At 37.6% G+C, this 16,980-nt stretch overlaps 1 protein-coding gene across 2 annotated transcripts in view; it reads left to right on the forward strand.

The window, feature by feature from the left end:
* Positions 1 to 482: 482 nt before the first annotated feature.
* Positions 483 to 16,980, forward strand: part of usp33 (ubiquitin specific peptidase 33) — a 60,417-nt gene continuing 43,919 nt past the window's right edge. The window contains exons 1-5 of one of the 2 annotated variants that reach the window (XR_012386379.1): positions 483 to 706; positions 5,368 to 5,458; positions 8,965 to 9,018; positions 9,350 to 9,412; positions 15,054 to 15,206. Coding sequence is in view for 1 of the 2 variants with exons in the window: in NM_213227.1 (NP_998392.1) it covers positions 5,375 to 5,458; positions 8,965 to 9,018; positions 9,350 to 9,412; positions 15,054 to 15,206 (354 nt within the window). In the remaining variant the exon portion in view is untranslated. 2 annotated transcript variants of the gene reach the window in all.

The following is a 16,980-nucleotide window of genomic DNA, read 5'->3' on the forward strand; positions in this document are numbered from 1 at the left end:
TCCTTCTTACTGTGAGGCGACTGCACTACCTACTGCACCACTGCTTTGCCTCTTTAATATTGATGGAAACTTTTAGCACTGTCACTTGCCTGATCAGTGTTGGATGTGTTGAGGGGGCATGCAAAACTTGAACCCGCATACACCTTAGTAAATGTGTAGTTGCGCCCCTTTAAGGGGGGTAATAATATTGACCTTAAATATATATATATATTTTTTTTATTAAAACTGCTTTTATTGTAGTTGAAATAAAAAAATAAGACTGTGAAGAGGATGTGAAGAGACTTCCAAACATCATAACAAAACCTGAAAACACCATCTATCATTTCTAAACTGAGAACGCCTGACAATAGTGTAATTCAGTGTTTGGCCAAAGGGTGGCGGTTGGGTAGGGGTTGATCCATGGGGATCAATGCGCATCTACGAGTGGTTCCGCGCGTCCACACTAGGAGGCGTCGCCGCTACCGATTCCCCCATTCACTTTCATTCACAACCGGAAGAAGCAGTTTGAATGTGTCATACCATGTAGCTCCAGTTTGAAGTTGAAGTGTCTGGTACCAAGCGTTGGAAAAACCACTGTCTGCAAACCGAGGAACATTACAGAAATGTAGCTGAATGACCGAGGGACGTCTTTAAACCTCCGCTATCCTCATCAGCAGATTTGAAGCGATAATCGGTTAATTTTTAAACATCGTGCATTTCCCTAGAGGTAAGCTAATATTATATCATCGGCTGTTTGCTTATTTTAATGTGTCGTAATTGAAGCTTTCCTTCCAACTTGGTGTTTAGTTTATATGAAGCGGTGCCTTGATTGAGCTATCTTGTAACTGTGGTGTTGTGAAATGAGCTGATGCAGACAGAGCTGTCAGATGATGTGCAGCGCACTGACTTTAGCTTTAGCCCGCCGCACATACACACACGCCTCCTTTCTGCAATATCTTCGCACTAAACACGCTATTTAGTGACAGTCTACTGGGATTTCAGCCGCTCTTGTGCTTGTGACGGTAGAAAGATTTATAATCCAAGGAAAAATGTATGGGGATGTATGTGCGTGACAGCCTGAAGCTAGTTGCTAACTAGCCTAGCGAAGATTCTGGCTTATGCTGACGCGTTACTGGACTGACGTCACGCACAGCTGTAGAGGCCTTGACTGTACATTACAGCACCATGCTATGCGAGTGTACTGTACAGCATGTTTACAATAATAACGAGCATATTAATCATTGTCAGCTGAATAATAATTACTTTGAAGCATTCATTTTACTGCTAACAATTACTCACTGAAATGTTCTTGTACTTTGTGTTACCGCGTTCTTGGACCTTTGCTTTTTCTAGAAAGTGTCATGTAATAGTTGAGTTATCTTGGTTTATTGGAACTTATCTGCAGCGTTTCATTTGATTGTTTTGTGTACAAAACATCTCTGCTGAACTGCATAGTCAGTTGTTGTGTTTTTAAAGATAACATTTTGATGGCATTGTTGAAATTGGATTATGTAATGTAAAAGTGCTATGAGATTGCACAGTATGTGCACACCATTTAACATTTCTATTATGCATATGCATTTGGGATTTTTTGTTTATTAATTTATCAGTTCCAAAAGACAAATTCAAATTGAGGTAAAGTTGGTTATATATTCGCACATATTAGTTTGAACAGTGACATCTTGTGACACATTCTATACCAAACTATATACAGTCTATATCCAAACTCAGTTCTGGAGGGCCGGTGTCCTGCACAAGTTTAGCTCCAACTCTAATCACACACACCTGTTTATAGATTTCTAGTCATCTTGAAGACACTCATTTGCATGTTCAGGTGTGTTTGATTAGTGTTGCAGCTAAGCTATGCAAGAGACCGGCCCTCCATTAAAAAGTTTGCCCACCCCTGGTCTATACATTACCTGACAAGGGTTCCCGCGGGATCTAAGGGTGCTTTCACACCTGTGAATCGATTCAGTTGTTCCGAAACAGAGATTACAATGGTTACATTGTTGCTCTTTGCTCTTGGAGCGGTTTGCTTTCACATTGCAAAGTTTCTAATCGGACCAAAAGAGCTAAAACAAGTCACGTGCGAGTAAACTCTCCTCACATTGGTCAGAGTCACAGTCCCGCTAAGCTGTCAGGAGAGGTGGTGGTTTGATTGTGATTGACAGGGTGCGCGCGATGTGTCTGAGGAGAGATGCAGTGGGGAAGGTTGAGAAGGGTGCGCGATGATGCCTATTTGAGGACCGGGAGGGAGACGGGAGATTACCGGGAGATCATCACTCGTTTGCGGGCATCCGGAGACTCGCGAAACTTCCCGCCATACTCATAATTTTCTTTTCATATAGCCGTATGCCTATTAAATATCCATAAAACACTGTGATATAACCGCGCTCGGATCGGATCGCTTTCTCACTGTAATCGAACCGCTCCAGGGTTCGTTTCAATCGAGCCAAGACCACCTCATTCAAGCGATCTCGGAGCGATTACTTTGACGCGGAACAGACCGCGATTGCCCTGTTCACATATGCCAAACGAACCGCGCTAACTGGGCAATCGAGACACGTTCCGAAACAAAAGTGTAGGTGTGAAAGCACCCTTAAAAAGTCTAAAATTTAAACATCTAAATTTAATTTAAAGTCTTAAATTTGCTGTTCTAGGTCTTAAATATTTTTTGCACAGGTCTTATTTTTGCGATGTCCATGTAGCGCTACATCTAATTCTCATTTAAATAATTTTTTTGTAATACATTTTTTTTTGTCTAATTGTAATATGCGGTATGAAGCTGCGGTCACACTGGGCTTTTCCTCCCATAGACTTCCATTCATACGCCTGCGTTTGCAGGAACGCAGGGTCTTGCGTCAAGTTTCGCAGGTTGCTGTGGTGCAAAGTTTAAGCTTGGTGAACTGACCGGCGAAATCGCATCACTTGACTTTTTTAAATGTCTAATCATCTTGTTTAATCCCGCCCTATTTCGCAGAGCCGTACGACAGAATTTCGCAAACTCAAACTCTGGTGTGACCGCAGCTTTACAACTACAAAAAGGTCAACTTGCAATAGCCAATCAGCTTTCTGTTATTAAATTCAGTGTGAAATTATCTTTTTATTCGTCTGACTTTACTGTCAGTTTCTTTTGACCGCCCCTGTCATTTAAAAGAATATCTCAATAGTGAATGCGTCGAGTATAAAAGCCCCATCCGTTCCGTGAGGTGTGCGATGCGGCGCCAGGCGAAAGTATTAATCAGCATGAAGATGTTTGTTTTTTTCTGTAGTTCAATGGTGCATCTAACCTGTCTTTAGTACTGTTCAATTGAAATACATTTATTTTACCCCTAATTTTGTGATTTTGCATTTTCTCTTGTGTGTTTTTGATATTGCGATATAGGTCTTAAAACTTAATGGTCTTAAAAATGTGTTTAAAAGTCATTTAGGTCATGTTATCTGCAGAAACCCTGCTGACAAAAGTCTTGTCGTTGATACCAGTTGTATGAGCAACAAATGATAACTTTACTTTGGTTGATTTTTCTGATGAATCATCTGTTGAACTGCATCCCGATCATCACAAATACAGCAGAAGACCTATCGGAACCAACATGGACCCAAGTTTCTAACAGAAATGCAACCCCCCAATCTTTTTTTTGCCATTCCAGATGACTTTAATAATGCGTTATTTGAGTTCTTGCAGAAATGTATGGATGCAGTCGTCCATGCTCATGGGGAACATGCACAATATTCATTCTTTTCCCACTGCACCATGACTTTATATTCTATACTGTACATTATTTCTGTTAAGTGACAAGACTTTTGTCGAAGCAAAGTCAGATCTTACTGTCCTAATTAAATCATTATAAATCCAGGCACGATCATATTTTAATTTGGTAAAATAAGCGTAAACTAGAGGGCTTTGACTTTGAAGCCACTTCTGATACCAAATGATCAACTACAAGTAAAGTTATTATTGGTTCCTAAAACTTGCACAGATGACAAGACTTTTGTTTGGTAGTGTATTTTGTAGTTTGAATATTCGGTCCGAAATCCAATGCAAGTATGACATCAAAACAACATTAGCGCTATTTAGTTGAATGTGTACAATGTTGTGCTTTGATAGTCATTGGTAATCCCACCGGGAATCTGCGCTCGCAGATTTTCTGCAGATTTTTAGCCCATCATTAATTCTGTTTATTTACTTGAGTAAATGTGTGTAAATCTATATTTATTCAGTGATTAAATACAAAAAATATATTATTTTTTATTTCATATATTAAGGTTTTAGTTATAATACTCCCAAAATAATTTCGCAGAAATCCGCAGACATTTACCAAAATTCTTCACAGAAATAGCAAAAAGCGATTCATTTGTTCCCAAACCCCTTCCTTAGCGCAAAGCTAATCTGCGCTGATTGGACCGATGACAGGCTGTTGCGATTGGTCAACAGCGTTCAGTGCTAGATAAACGCCCAGCGCAAGACAAATGCCCAGTGCAGTTTGTCAAGCCCCCGGCGCACGGGGCCATCATAACCCCCGCACAGGAAGTATGAACAGCACTTAGCAGTGAAAATGAAACCTATGCACATCATTTACTGAGCGTGATTTCCATGACCAACTTTTCTCCCTTCTCAGCTGTAACTTAGATCATTTCTATTTGCAATCATAGCTGTGGCACCTCTTGCGTGAAGTGTTATATGTTCTCAGGGCTTACCTGTACTCTGCTTTACCCAAAGATCCCATCCCCAGCCAGGGGGTTGTAGTGCTCACCAGCATGTAGCAGACTGCCTTTGTGCCTAATAAACTGGCCTTCTTTTGCACGCACCCCTGGTGTGTTGTCTGCCCATTTTCATAAGTCTCATACACCAGTCTTTTCTGATCCTTATTTTAACAAACAAATGAATCGCCCTCTGTAAGTGTGTAGACTGCTGAATGAATTATTTCCCCTCACACTTCTAATAATATCCAGTTAAGTCTTCTTGACTCATGACTTCAGGATCTGTTTGTCTTCGCTGCTGTGTTAGTGGGCGGGGTGCAGGTTTAAATTTTCCCGGGTTTGCGCCTATAACAACTATGTTTCGTTGTCTCGTCACGCCGATACGGCTAAAGACTCGTTATGAAGACGATTCATTCTAACCACTATGAGTCTCAACTCTTTTTTTTTTTTTTTTTTTTTTTTTAAATATGAATCAATAGTTTTAAAAACTGTCCACTTTCAGATTTCAGATTTAAGCCTTAGCTGGATATTTCACTTCACTTAGATCTGTGTTACACACTACATGGAAGCTCATTTTCAAAAACCCACAATACTGGCTCTTTAAATTTGACTTGATGAAAACTGCAGAAACCCTGTGTTACTGTTATAGTAGTTTACTAACGTGTTCATCTTACTATCTCTTTCCAGAAGAGCGATGTCTGGAGTGTCCAGCAATGACTGTCCACACTTGGAGTGTGTGGGGGAGATCACCAAAGAAGAACTCATCCAGAAGTCTCATGTGAGTGAGTTCCTACAAAGACTTGCTCACAGTATTGTGAGCTTCAATACTTTTGTTCATTTCCCTCAGTTCAAAAGCTATGCATGATGTATACCACATTTCAAAGTTTTTGAAGTTCGTAATATCTTTGTAATATCGTGCGGCTGCGATATGTATTCCAACATGAATATTATATCACTTTATGATTTGAATAGCTCTATTTGGAATTTTTTTTATTCTTTTAGATCGACTAGGGTGATCAAGTCTTTTCTATGCCTTACATCGGCATAAAATCTAATAAATTAAGCATATATGAATGCAACAGAGGACAAATAAAGGTTAAATAAACAGTGCGTTATGGTTATCTGGCCTAACAGTATTCTAATATTAAAATTGAACAATCAAACATCAACATTGTATTAGAACTGCAAGATTCTGGCTAAAATGAGAATCGCAATTTTTTTTTTTTTTTGCTTAAAATAAAGATCACAATTTTTTCACTATTTCTGTATATGTAAAATAAAGGTATGGTAAAAACAAACATGGCACAACATCGATAATAATATTGTGTAGGTCTACTGGTTTTTGTAAATAATTCTATTCTACTTATAATAATTATGATGTTGAATTATTATGTTTGAGATATATGCTTGCAATCTGTCATATTAGACAAATTTATTCACTGGTAAAATCAGACATTTGCCATTATCAGATTATATTCAACAATATATAGGCTAAAGTAGTTTTATTGACATTGTAAACGTTTATTTTCGTGCACAACTGTGGGTTCCCTATAAAAGAAAAAACATTTCAAATGCTTGCTGTAATCATAACTTTAAAGTGCGATACGATCATTTAAATGAAGTGCACACTTTGGGTTTCGTTTTGACTGCTAAGTGCTTGTTCATACTTCGCGCGTGGCTCCCAAACGATCACTCTGTGCCACAAACTGAATATTATTTACAACTGTATTACCTGTTACTGGCAACGTATGCAGGTTCTGTTCACTAAAGCAGACGCGCGCGCGTTTATCATTAAGTAGAGCGCATGCGCCCTCTCTGTGATAACAGTTTACGGTCAACAGCTCACGTCATATCATTATATGATGACAAAAATGACATTTTTAGGTGAATTATACCTAATAAATACATTATGTGACTCATTCAACATCATTTGGAGGTTTCAGTGTCACTGAGAAACGTATGTGAAACAATGAAAAGACTCGTGCAGCCGCCTTTTCTTCTCTCCTGAACTTAAAAATATGATTGGCAGAATCGTAGAAATACTGGATTAAGATTGTCTAGGGGGTCGAATCGAGATCGCAATCTTTTAAAGATTAATTGTGCAGCTCTACATTGTATGCAAAATTTTCCATTGTAAATAATCTAATCCTGCGATGTGACTATTGCAGATACTCGCATTACGATATCGACGGTCAAATTATATATTATTCCGGCCCTACCATAGACCTGGATCTTTTTGTTGGTTTGAAATCTAAGGGTGCTTTCACACCTGTGAATCGATTCAGTTGTTCCGAAACGGGGATTAAAATTGTTACAATGTTGCTTTTTGTTCTTGGTGCGGTTCGCTTTCACACGGCAAAGTTTCTAAACTGACCAAAAGAGCTAAAACAAGTCACATGCGAGTAAACTCTCCTCTCATTGGTCAGTTTCACGGTTTATTTTGCAGAGTCCCGCTCAGCTGTCAGGTGGGTGGTAGTGGTTTGGTGGTGTTTGACAGGGTGCGCGCGACGTGTCTGAAGAGCGAGGACGGATGCGGTGGGGTGGCGTGAGAAAGGTACGCAATGTATTTGAGGACTGGGAGGGAGACGCGAGATTACCGGGAGATTATCATTTGTTTGCGGGCACCCGGGAGTCTCTGTGCATTTGCGGGAGACTAATGAAACTTCCGGGAGACTTGGAATGTCTGGAATGACCTCCCACCCTACTCATAATTCTCTCTTCATAAAGTCGTATGCCTATTACATATCCATAATACACTGATATAACCGGGCTCGGTTTCGTATCGCTTTCTCACTACAATCAATCTGTTCCAGAGTTAGTTTTAATCAAGCCGAGACCACCTCATTCAAAAGATCTCGGAGCGATTGTTTTGGCGGTATCAGAGCGCAATTGGTAGTTTCACATATGTCAAGCAAACCGCGGTAACTGCGCAAACGATGCAGGTTCTGAAACGAAAGTCTAGGTGTGAATAGGGCTGAGACGGTGGCAATTTTTTACTACTGCGGTGGTAAGTCTAAATAATACGTGACAAAAGTATGTGACACTGCGGAGTGGCGCGTTCTTAACTAGTTACCAAATATGTTGCTCCATTTCTTGTCAATGTCTTCCATTTATCACTTTCTCTTTTGTATCTGGCCATTTGTGGAAATACCTCTTCCATACCTGGCTGACTAGCTAGCCTACGTGGCTTTTTTTCCCTCGCCGTCAATCGCCACTGACTTTCATGGTTCGGGACCTGTGGAGCTGTGTATCGATGGATTTTCTCTACAGTGTTTGGACTCTCAGCAGTGAATATTAAAACAAACTTTAACACTTAAAAAAAAGACCTACAAAAAGCTTAGTCCAAATTAATTGGTTCACTTTTCTCGGTCGGCACGAATCCAAAATGTTCCTAGATGTAAGATTTCGTTGTCTAACAAGACTCATGGTTGAACTTAAACTTGCTGAACCGCGCCTAATGTTATATTCTAACAGAAATGTAATACTTGGCAACATAAAGGTAATTTGTGTTTTGAAGTGCGTGACGTCACAGACTACCGCCGGAGGCAATGGACAACCGCGGTGGCAACTGACCACCGTGGTGACGCGGTTGTCACGGTGACCGTCACAGCCCTAGGTGTGAAAGAACCCGAAATGATCACTTCCTACTTGTAGTTTTGTTAACTGGTTTTGTCGCTGATCTATATACAGTTGAAGTCAGAAATTTTTGCCACTTTTATTTTTATTTTAGTTTTTTAATATCTCCCAAAAGATGTTTAACAAAGCAAGGACATTTTTACATTATATCTGATAATATTTTTGTCTTATTTGTTTTGTTTAATCTTGAATAAAAGCAATTTTAATAGTTTAAGGTCAAAATAATTAACAGTTTTAACCTATATTTTTTCTTCTGTAGTCTACAGAACAAACCATCGTTATACAATAACTTAACTAATTACCCTATCCTGCCTAGTTGACTTAATTAGCCTAGTTAAGCCTTTCAATGTTAAACTGTATAGAAGTGTCTTGAAAAATATCTAGTCAAATATAATTTACTGTCATCATGGCAAAGATAAAATAAATCAGTTATTAGAGATGAGTTATTAAAACTGTTATGTTTAGAAATGTGTTGAAAAAATTGAACAGAGATTGGGGAAAAATAAACAGGGGGGCTAATAATTCTGACTTCAACTGTATATCAGAGTAAAACAAAATACCGCAACATCTGATTTTTTTCCCCAATACCTACTGCACATGGCATATAGACTTGGAAAGGCACTCATGTATAAATGTGTTTGTTTTTAGGGTCAGTGTCAGGACTGCAAAGTTGGGGGACCAAATCTTTGGGCATGTCTAGAGGTAAGCTTTATAAAAGTATATTATACGCTTTATAAGTATCTTTATAAGAGTGATGCATCTCCATCACTTGTGTTTTATGTTGACATGTGTCGAAAGAAATGCTTCCTTCATATAAAGGGATGTTTCTCAATAAATTCTGCCAACATTATTAAAATACTCCAATGATAGTGATTTGGAGGAAATTACTTTTATATCTGATAACCGATGAAAATGCGTGTTTGTAAGCAAATAAAAAATGACTTCCTGTCTTTCTGGATAAAATCTTCTTTTAACAGTAATTTTCTAATGAAGTCTATGGAAAATAATTTTATTATGCATTTATTTCATGCAGAATGGCTGTTCATATGTTGGCTGTGGAGAATCGCATGCTGATCACAGCACTGTTCACTCTCAGGTTAGTAATCTTTGTCACTGCTTTTATAATGTTTTAGCTATGATTATGGCCTATGGTTGTACTTATGGTATCAGTATTGTGCCAAAACTGTGCTTATGTACCTATACTTAAAATGTTCCAATACCAAAAACAAACATACCAGATCAGAGACACTGGAGCGTTTCAAAGCCACAACGATCATTGGATCCGTCAGCGGATTTCTCGTCTTTCAGCTTACAGACAGACCTGCTGATCTTCTTGGCTTTGTTGCACAACAGCGATGAACAGATGACTTTATGGCCAGTCACGGTCATTTCTGTTGAGCACATGAACACAGTGGCCAATCATCGGTGTTTAGGAACATGCTTAACAGCACTTGAATGTTAACGGGAAATTAATTTGTTTTTAACTTGCAGTACTGATTGGTAAAGAAATTCCTGTATTCTTACATTCTGTCTTCTTAACATTCTTATGATTAGTTTACATAAAAAATTTAAATTCTGTCATCAATTAGTGTGCTTTCACAGTAGCACTTCTGATCCATAACTGAGTTTATTTGATGTCAGAGTTCGGTACATTTAAGGCTGATTTCTATTTTACATCGCGGACGATACGAAATGGACAAGGCTTTTATACATGACACCTTTTGCCGTTGAGATATTCTTTAAAACGCCAGGGGGCGGTAAAAAAAAAGTGACTATAAAATTGGACAGAAACTTAGAAGAAGCAAGTTTTGGAAATACGTAATATCATTAATATCGTTCAAGATTTTTTAAACTAATAATTTTTATAAATAATTTTAATGATTATAAAGATTTTTATACCCATTCAATAAAAAAATCTAACTTTGATGCACCACTTGGTTTAACTAGTTTAATAGTTTTAACTATTAAAGTTTATTAAAATATAAATGACAGCAGAACATGGGTTAATCTACAAACATATCCACTTTTTATTGTAAAAAGAATAAAAGCAAAAAAAAAATACTCTGACTAAAAATACTGATGTTTTTTAACTTTAGCCCACTCCACAATTCACACATTACTGTCTGTTTAGTTTGTGCCCTCTACTTAAATGCTAAAAAGGCAATAATGGTCCAACATGCCTGACCATTACCACCAATAAAGCCTAGAGAAACAGGGCATCAGTTTATTGTAAACCAACAGGTTCAAATATTCCGTTATCAAAGAAATAATTTGTTACTTCATTTTAGTTTTGTAACTATTAAATTGTTTTAAATTCAAAATTGTAATATATACATCGGTGTTTTGCCTTTTTGGTTTTACAAACTTTTCCCTCAACTTTTTTCTTCCTTTCCCACTACTGTTTAATTTTTTTTTTTGCCAAGAATTATTGGATTATTGGCCATCTGGTCATAGCTATGATCATGCATGGACGGATAATAAAGATGTCTGTACCGTCGTTCCTATTTCAGACAAAATCTCTTCAAAGTGGTTCATATTCAACTCAAATGAAACATGGTGCCACGCGAACTGTGTGCTCCTCCAGCTAAAATCATGTCGCACACACCCAAAGCGAACCTCCGCAAACAAAACGATGACATCACAGTCGCCGCGCACACTCAAGTGAACTAGCGGACGCGTCAAGTATAAACCAGGCTTTAGCTTGTGTGAATGATCTTGCCTTAACTTGGGTGCTGGTCTGGGGGACAGTTCGCTCCAACTCTGGTACGGTTAATTAATTTCTGGTTTGACCGCAATCATACCAAACAACATACAACAAACTAGTTTTTGGTTGGTTCGAACCAGGCAATCGGACCAAGTGTGAAAGCACCCTTAAGCCTGGTTTATACTTCTGTGTCAAGTTAACTGTGTGACCCACGGTGCATGCAACGCGCGTAGCTGTGCATTTTTACTTCTGCTTGCTGTTTCTGTTTTGCAATAACACTTCCGAAACGCTAGTTGGCAGTGAGGTGTTAATGTTCCTCTGTGTTGAGTTTCTTCGCTGGTGTCTCGCTCATTTTGAGGCAGGAACTGGTGGACGTGCAACAACTTTAATCATGCAGTAAACTCAAAACAAAACTCTTCATCCGGAGCTTCTTCATGGGACTCCACACTTGTAAACATTTGCTCCATCAGGCTCGCAGTGCTCTTGGTCTCGCCCAGACCCGTCAGCGCTACATAGCCGACCAATCACAAAGCTTGCGCTACATATCGTTTCGATGTATAATTACATTTTTTGAGAGGTGCGCGTCAGTGACGGCCATAGTGTAGGGCTATGCGTGAACGCGGAGGCTGCGCCGTATCATTTGCGTGTGCTTGAAGCAGAAGTATAAATCAGACTTTACCCACTTCATTCCAAACAAGCAAGATTTTGCCTTATCTTCAGAACGTAAAGCAAGATATTTTTGATGAAATATGAGAGCACTCTCATCCTCCATAGACAGCAAGGTTTATGAAATGTTCAAAGCCCAGAAAGATACCAAGAACATCATCAAAGCAGTCCACGTGTCATCAGAGATTCAACTGCACTTTTTACAAAGCTACGAGAAATATGTATTGCGCCAAATAACAAAAAGGAAGACTTTATTCATTAGTTTCTTGTCTTGACACAGAATGAAGTCATTATTTTTGTTCATAGCTTCATAAAATGAAGATCAAACCACTAATGCCACATGGACTGATTTGGCGATGTTCTTTCTATTTTTCTGAGCTTTGAAACCTTGCTTTTTATGGAGGATCAGAGAGCTTCAGGATTTTATCTGAAATATCTTAATTTTTGTTCCAAAGATAAACGTAAAGACCTTGTATGTTTAAGTTTGAGTGGGGGAGTATTTTTGTTTTAGGGTGAACTAACCTTTTAAGCCACTTCCGTACATAAAAATCCATGTAACAGATACTGTAAGTGTAATTAAAAACATCTTTATTTGATTAATGATAGTGTGTAAAGAGAATGTAAATATCGTTTTATAATTGTACAGCTGCTATGGAACAGCTCTAATATTCACTGTGCTATTAAATGTAAAATGAAAGATGACAGAGCAGTACAATGAACAGTGAACGCAACAAGCTCGTACAGTGCTATGCTGTGTGTGAAAATGACAGGACATACTTATTTTCTAAATGAATCCAGGCATGTAATATTCTTTTGGTTTTGCTATCTAACATTTAAAAAAGATGACTAACAAAACTGCAGGTACTTTTAATTTTATCAGCGAGTACCAAGTGAACATGGATGTTTCTGTATGGGGCATATTCAGTAAAAAGTGGTATTGGTGAATCCCTTTTTATCCTCATTCATTATTAACCAATGCTCCAGTGGGGATCTTCTTTTCCTACTAAAGCCAACTCTTATTACCCATTACCAAAACCGCTTGAAACACCCTGTGTCTGTGAAAACCACAGAGAGAAGACAAAGCAATTGGCCATTATTCTGCCACTGTAACCGTTATTTGATGACTTAAACAAATTATTTACCTGTGCCTTGTTTTTTTTCCTTCTTCTACTAAATGTGTTCCCCCATTAATCTTACAAAATGAATTTTCTCTTAATAATCTTCCCTAGTAATCTCTACAGAATTAAAATTTTATCATCATTTTTTGGATTATTGCAGAAAATACGTTTTGAGACCAACAGGCAGCAAATCAATGCATTTAGGCATTTAGTCATGGTCAAGATGATCTGCTGCAGCTCAAATAGATCATCAGAATGGGGAAGAAAGCTGATTTAAGTCACTTTGATCGTGGTATGGTTGTTGGTGCCAGACGGGCTGGTCTGAGTATTTCAGAAACTGCTGATCTACTGGGATTTTCTCGCACAACCATCTCTAGGGTATACGGAAAATGGTTAGATTAAGAGAAAACATCCAGTGAGCGGCAGTTCTGTGGGCGCAAATGCCTTGTTGATACCAGAGGTTAGAGGAGAATGGCCAGACTGGTTCCAGCTGATAGAAAGGCAACAGTAACAAACACAATGGATGTGCAAATCTGCAGCAATATGGACCAAAATCTCGGAGTAATATTTCCAGTACCTTGTTGAATCTATGCCAAAAAAGATTAAGGCAGTTCTGAAGGCAAAAGGGGTATTAGTAAGGTGTACCTAATAAAAGGACCAGTGAGTGTAAGCTAGAATACTTATAAAGAGTTTGATTGTAAACATGATTGTATTTAGTTGTCAAAGCAGAGTATATGACTTAACCTAATTGACATTTGATTTTTAATTTCCCCAACAACTCCTGTAGATTGATCCAGTCACAATTGGTATTACTGGCATATTTTATTTAATAAAATAAAACATGCAGCTCCACAAAGCCACAATGGATAAAACATGAATATATCTTGAGCTTGTTTTAACTGCAAACCACATTTCAGACATTAAACTAACCCAAAAAGACTAATTGAGTAACTCTTATCTGGGCTTTGGGCTACAAAATATGCCATCCTCATCACAGCCCTGCAGTAATTCCATATTGTCTTTTTTGATAGTCAGATATTCTCATCATGCACTGACCATTAAAGCTATGCTTGTATTATTTTCGTATATTATTAATAGCACTTTCCAATAGAGTGCGTTCCCCTAGTCATAGTTGCAGTGTGTTTGTATGACAGCTCTTAATGTAGACTAGTTTTCTATTATGTTATTCTTTTATGCTTTGAGTCCGAATGGATAGAAGTGTGTATTACAGCCTATTCATCACTGAAATGGTCGGAGTGGCAGATGTTGGCAGGGTTTGTATTTTGGCGCAGCTCTCATTAATGTTTTAACTGCCCCTGTCTGGCCGCAGTTGCACCAGTTCTTATGCTGCAGTGAAAGCCAATCCAGACACATGAATAATGTAGAGACCCCTTGGCCACAACTGTGTGTGTGTGTCCAGGCCTCACAGCAGCGCCCCTCCCAATTGCACTGACACACTTTTGTTTTGCCCTAAATTTTGAAGATTGACCGCTTTTGTGCATGTATGATGATTATGTGCATGCAGTATGCACACACACATGCACAGGCAAATCTCTGAAGTAAACTTGCCCATCTGCTTTCTGGAATTTTCCCTGGTGTTGTTTCTAATATCTTCCAGTTCAGACATAATAATAGTAAGATAAAATCTCTCTTTTTTCCTGCCAGTGCATTCTGGAGCTTTAAGCATTGCTTTTTTTAGTGTATTTTTTTTCAGATGTGGTATTTTGAAAGGAACCCTCCACTTTTTTTTTGGGAAATGGGTCACCTAGAGTTACTTTAATCATTTTTGAATCCATTCACATGATCTCTGGGTCTGGTGGGAGCACTTTTAGCTTAGCTTAGCATAGATCATTGAATTGGATTAGACCATTAGCAACTCATTAAAAAAACTATAATTTTCCTATATAACTCTTTTGTTGGTACATTGTGTACTAAGACTGACGGAATATGAAAAGGAAAAGGATCAAAACTCTTATTTATTTATTTATTTATTTATTTTTGAATGAGATGCTAATGGTCTAATCCATTTCTATGATTTATGCTAAGCTAAGCTAAAGGTGGTCCCACCAGGCTCAGAAATTGTTGGAATGGATTAAAAAAATGATTGAACTCACCTTTTTAACTCTAGGTGAATTGTAAAATGTCCCTATTCCAAAAACGTATTCCATTTATTTTTTTTATTTTTGCATTGTAAACTTAAAGATATGCATTGAAATGTCAATCTAATCTCTACTGCCATTTCGTTTCAGGAGACGCGGCACAACTTGACGGTCAATCTGACCACTTTGAGAGTGTGGTGTTATGCCTGCACCAAGGAGGTTTTCCTGGAAAGGAAACTGGGTCCACATAAACAGTTGCCCAATGCTGCCAAAGCAGTATCCCCAGTGCAGACTCCCTGCCAGGTCAGAACTCTTATGTTACTTTCAATGGAAACCAACAAAAAACAGCATTGTTTTTTTTTTCAAGTTTTTGTTTTGTTTCTCGTCTAAATATCTGAAAATTGTAAAACCAAGATAATTCTTTAGAGAAGTAAAAAATTCACCGGTCAAAAGTTTGGGGTCAGTAGGATTTTTAAATGTTTTAAAATAAGCTTCTCCTGCTCACCAAGGCTGCATTTATTTAATTAAAAAATACAGTAAAAATTGTGAAATGGTATCGCACTATGAAATAACTGTTCAAAAGTAGTTTATAATTTCATTTAATCATTTAATCCAGTAGATTTAATGATGAATTTTCATTACTCCAGTTTTCAGTCACATGATCCTTCAGAAATACCTTTAATAATAATTACTATTGTTATTATTTTTATTATTATTATATTATTATTAATAGTAATAGAAATAAAAGCATTAATAACTGGAGTGATCATTTAATTTGAAACTACATAAAATAAGTAATAAATAAATATTGAATAAATAAGTATTTAACAATATATTTTTACATTTAATAAATGGTGCCTTGATGAATGTAATAATTTTATTTAAATTAGTAAATAAATTTAATAATTATAAAAAAAAAAACTGACCCCAAATGTTTGACTGTAGTGTATTTTTTTGTTTTCAGAAATAATTTTTCAAAATAAAGTGTGTTTTTTTCTTAAGATAACCTAAATGATCTGCCATTAATGGGGTAAGTGAAATAATTTAGTCTTACATTGGCAGATTTTTTTGCTCGTTTTACAGGAAGAGTCAATTAATTTGAACTTATTGCTGAAAACAAACCAATATATTCTCTGTTTACACTAGAGGAATGTTTCCTTATTTAAGAATGTTCAGATATTTGGACTAAAAACAAGACAAAAAGTAAGAAAAGCTTTTTATTTTGCGCTGGATTTAGTTGCTGACAATGGTGGAAAGAGTAGTGTCAAGTTATACTCGAGTAAAAGTACCATTACTTGTCTAAAATGTAGTGCAAATAGAGTAAAAGTATCTGCTGAAAATATTTCTCAAAGTATGAGTAAAAAGTAGACCTTTCAAAAGTGCTTAAGATTAGTGAGTATCAAGCCTCCTTTCCACTGCACATGACAAATGACAAGCGACAGACCGGAAGTCAATCATTTCCAATGGAGAGTAGTGCGGGAGCTGCGTGGAGTTCATCTCCGATCATCTCCGTATGCGGGAAAATTCAGATCCGATTTGAGCTGCGGATCCGTTGAGATATTTTAACTCCTGCGTCTAGACCGTATGCGAAAGGCCGACCGGATGTGATGTATTCCAGTTTTGTCCAAGCAGGTCCATGTGCGCAAGATGAGAAATAGTAGTTTATTTGGGTTTTTTTTTTTAAATCAGAAAAAAAAAACATTTCTATTCATGAATGTAAGTAATAAAATATATATTTTTGTTTTGTCTCCACATTCCCTTCAATATTTTTAGAGGTCTATGAGTTTCTAGTATTCATTCATTTATTCATCCATGATAAACGCACAGAGAATATAGGCTCTTTTTTTTATTTCGGACACTGCGAGAACAGCTTCTCTCCCATGGTGCACGTCAGAACTCAAAATTCTGCACGACTGCCACAAGGGGGCGTAATCCGACAGTCGTGTCAAAATCTCATGTGCAGTGGAAAGGGGGCTTTACTGTGTGAAAAGCTGTTGCATTTACTTGTCATTTGTGGATGTGTGTAAACGTAACATTTGTAACATAAAACGTTAATCTTAGGTGCGATTTAGGTTGT

The sequence above is a fragment of the Danio rerio genome, chromosome 2 (assembly GCF_049306965.1).
Source record: "Danio rerio strain Tuebingen ecotype United States chromosome 2, GRCz12tu, whole genome shotgun sequence".
NCBI lineage: Eukaryota > Metazoa > Chordata > Actinopteri > Cypriniformes > Danionidae > Danio > Danio rerio.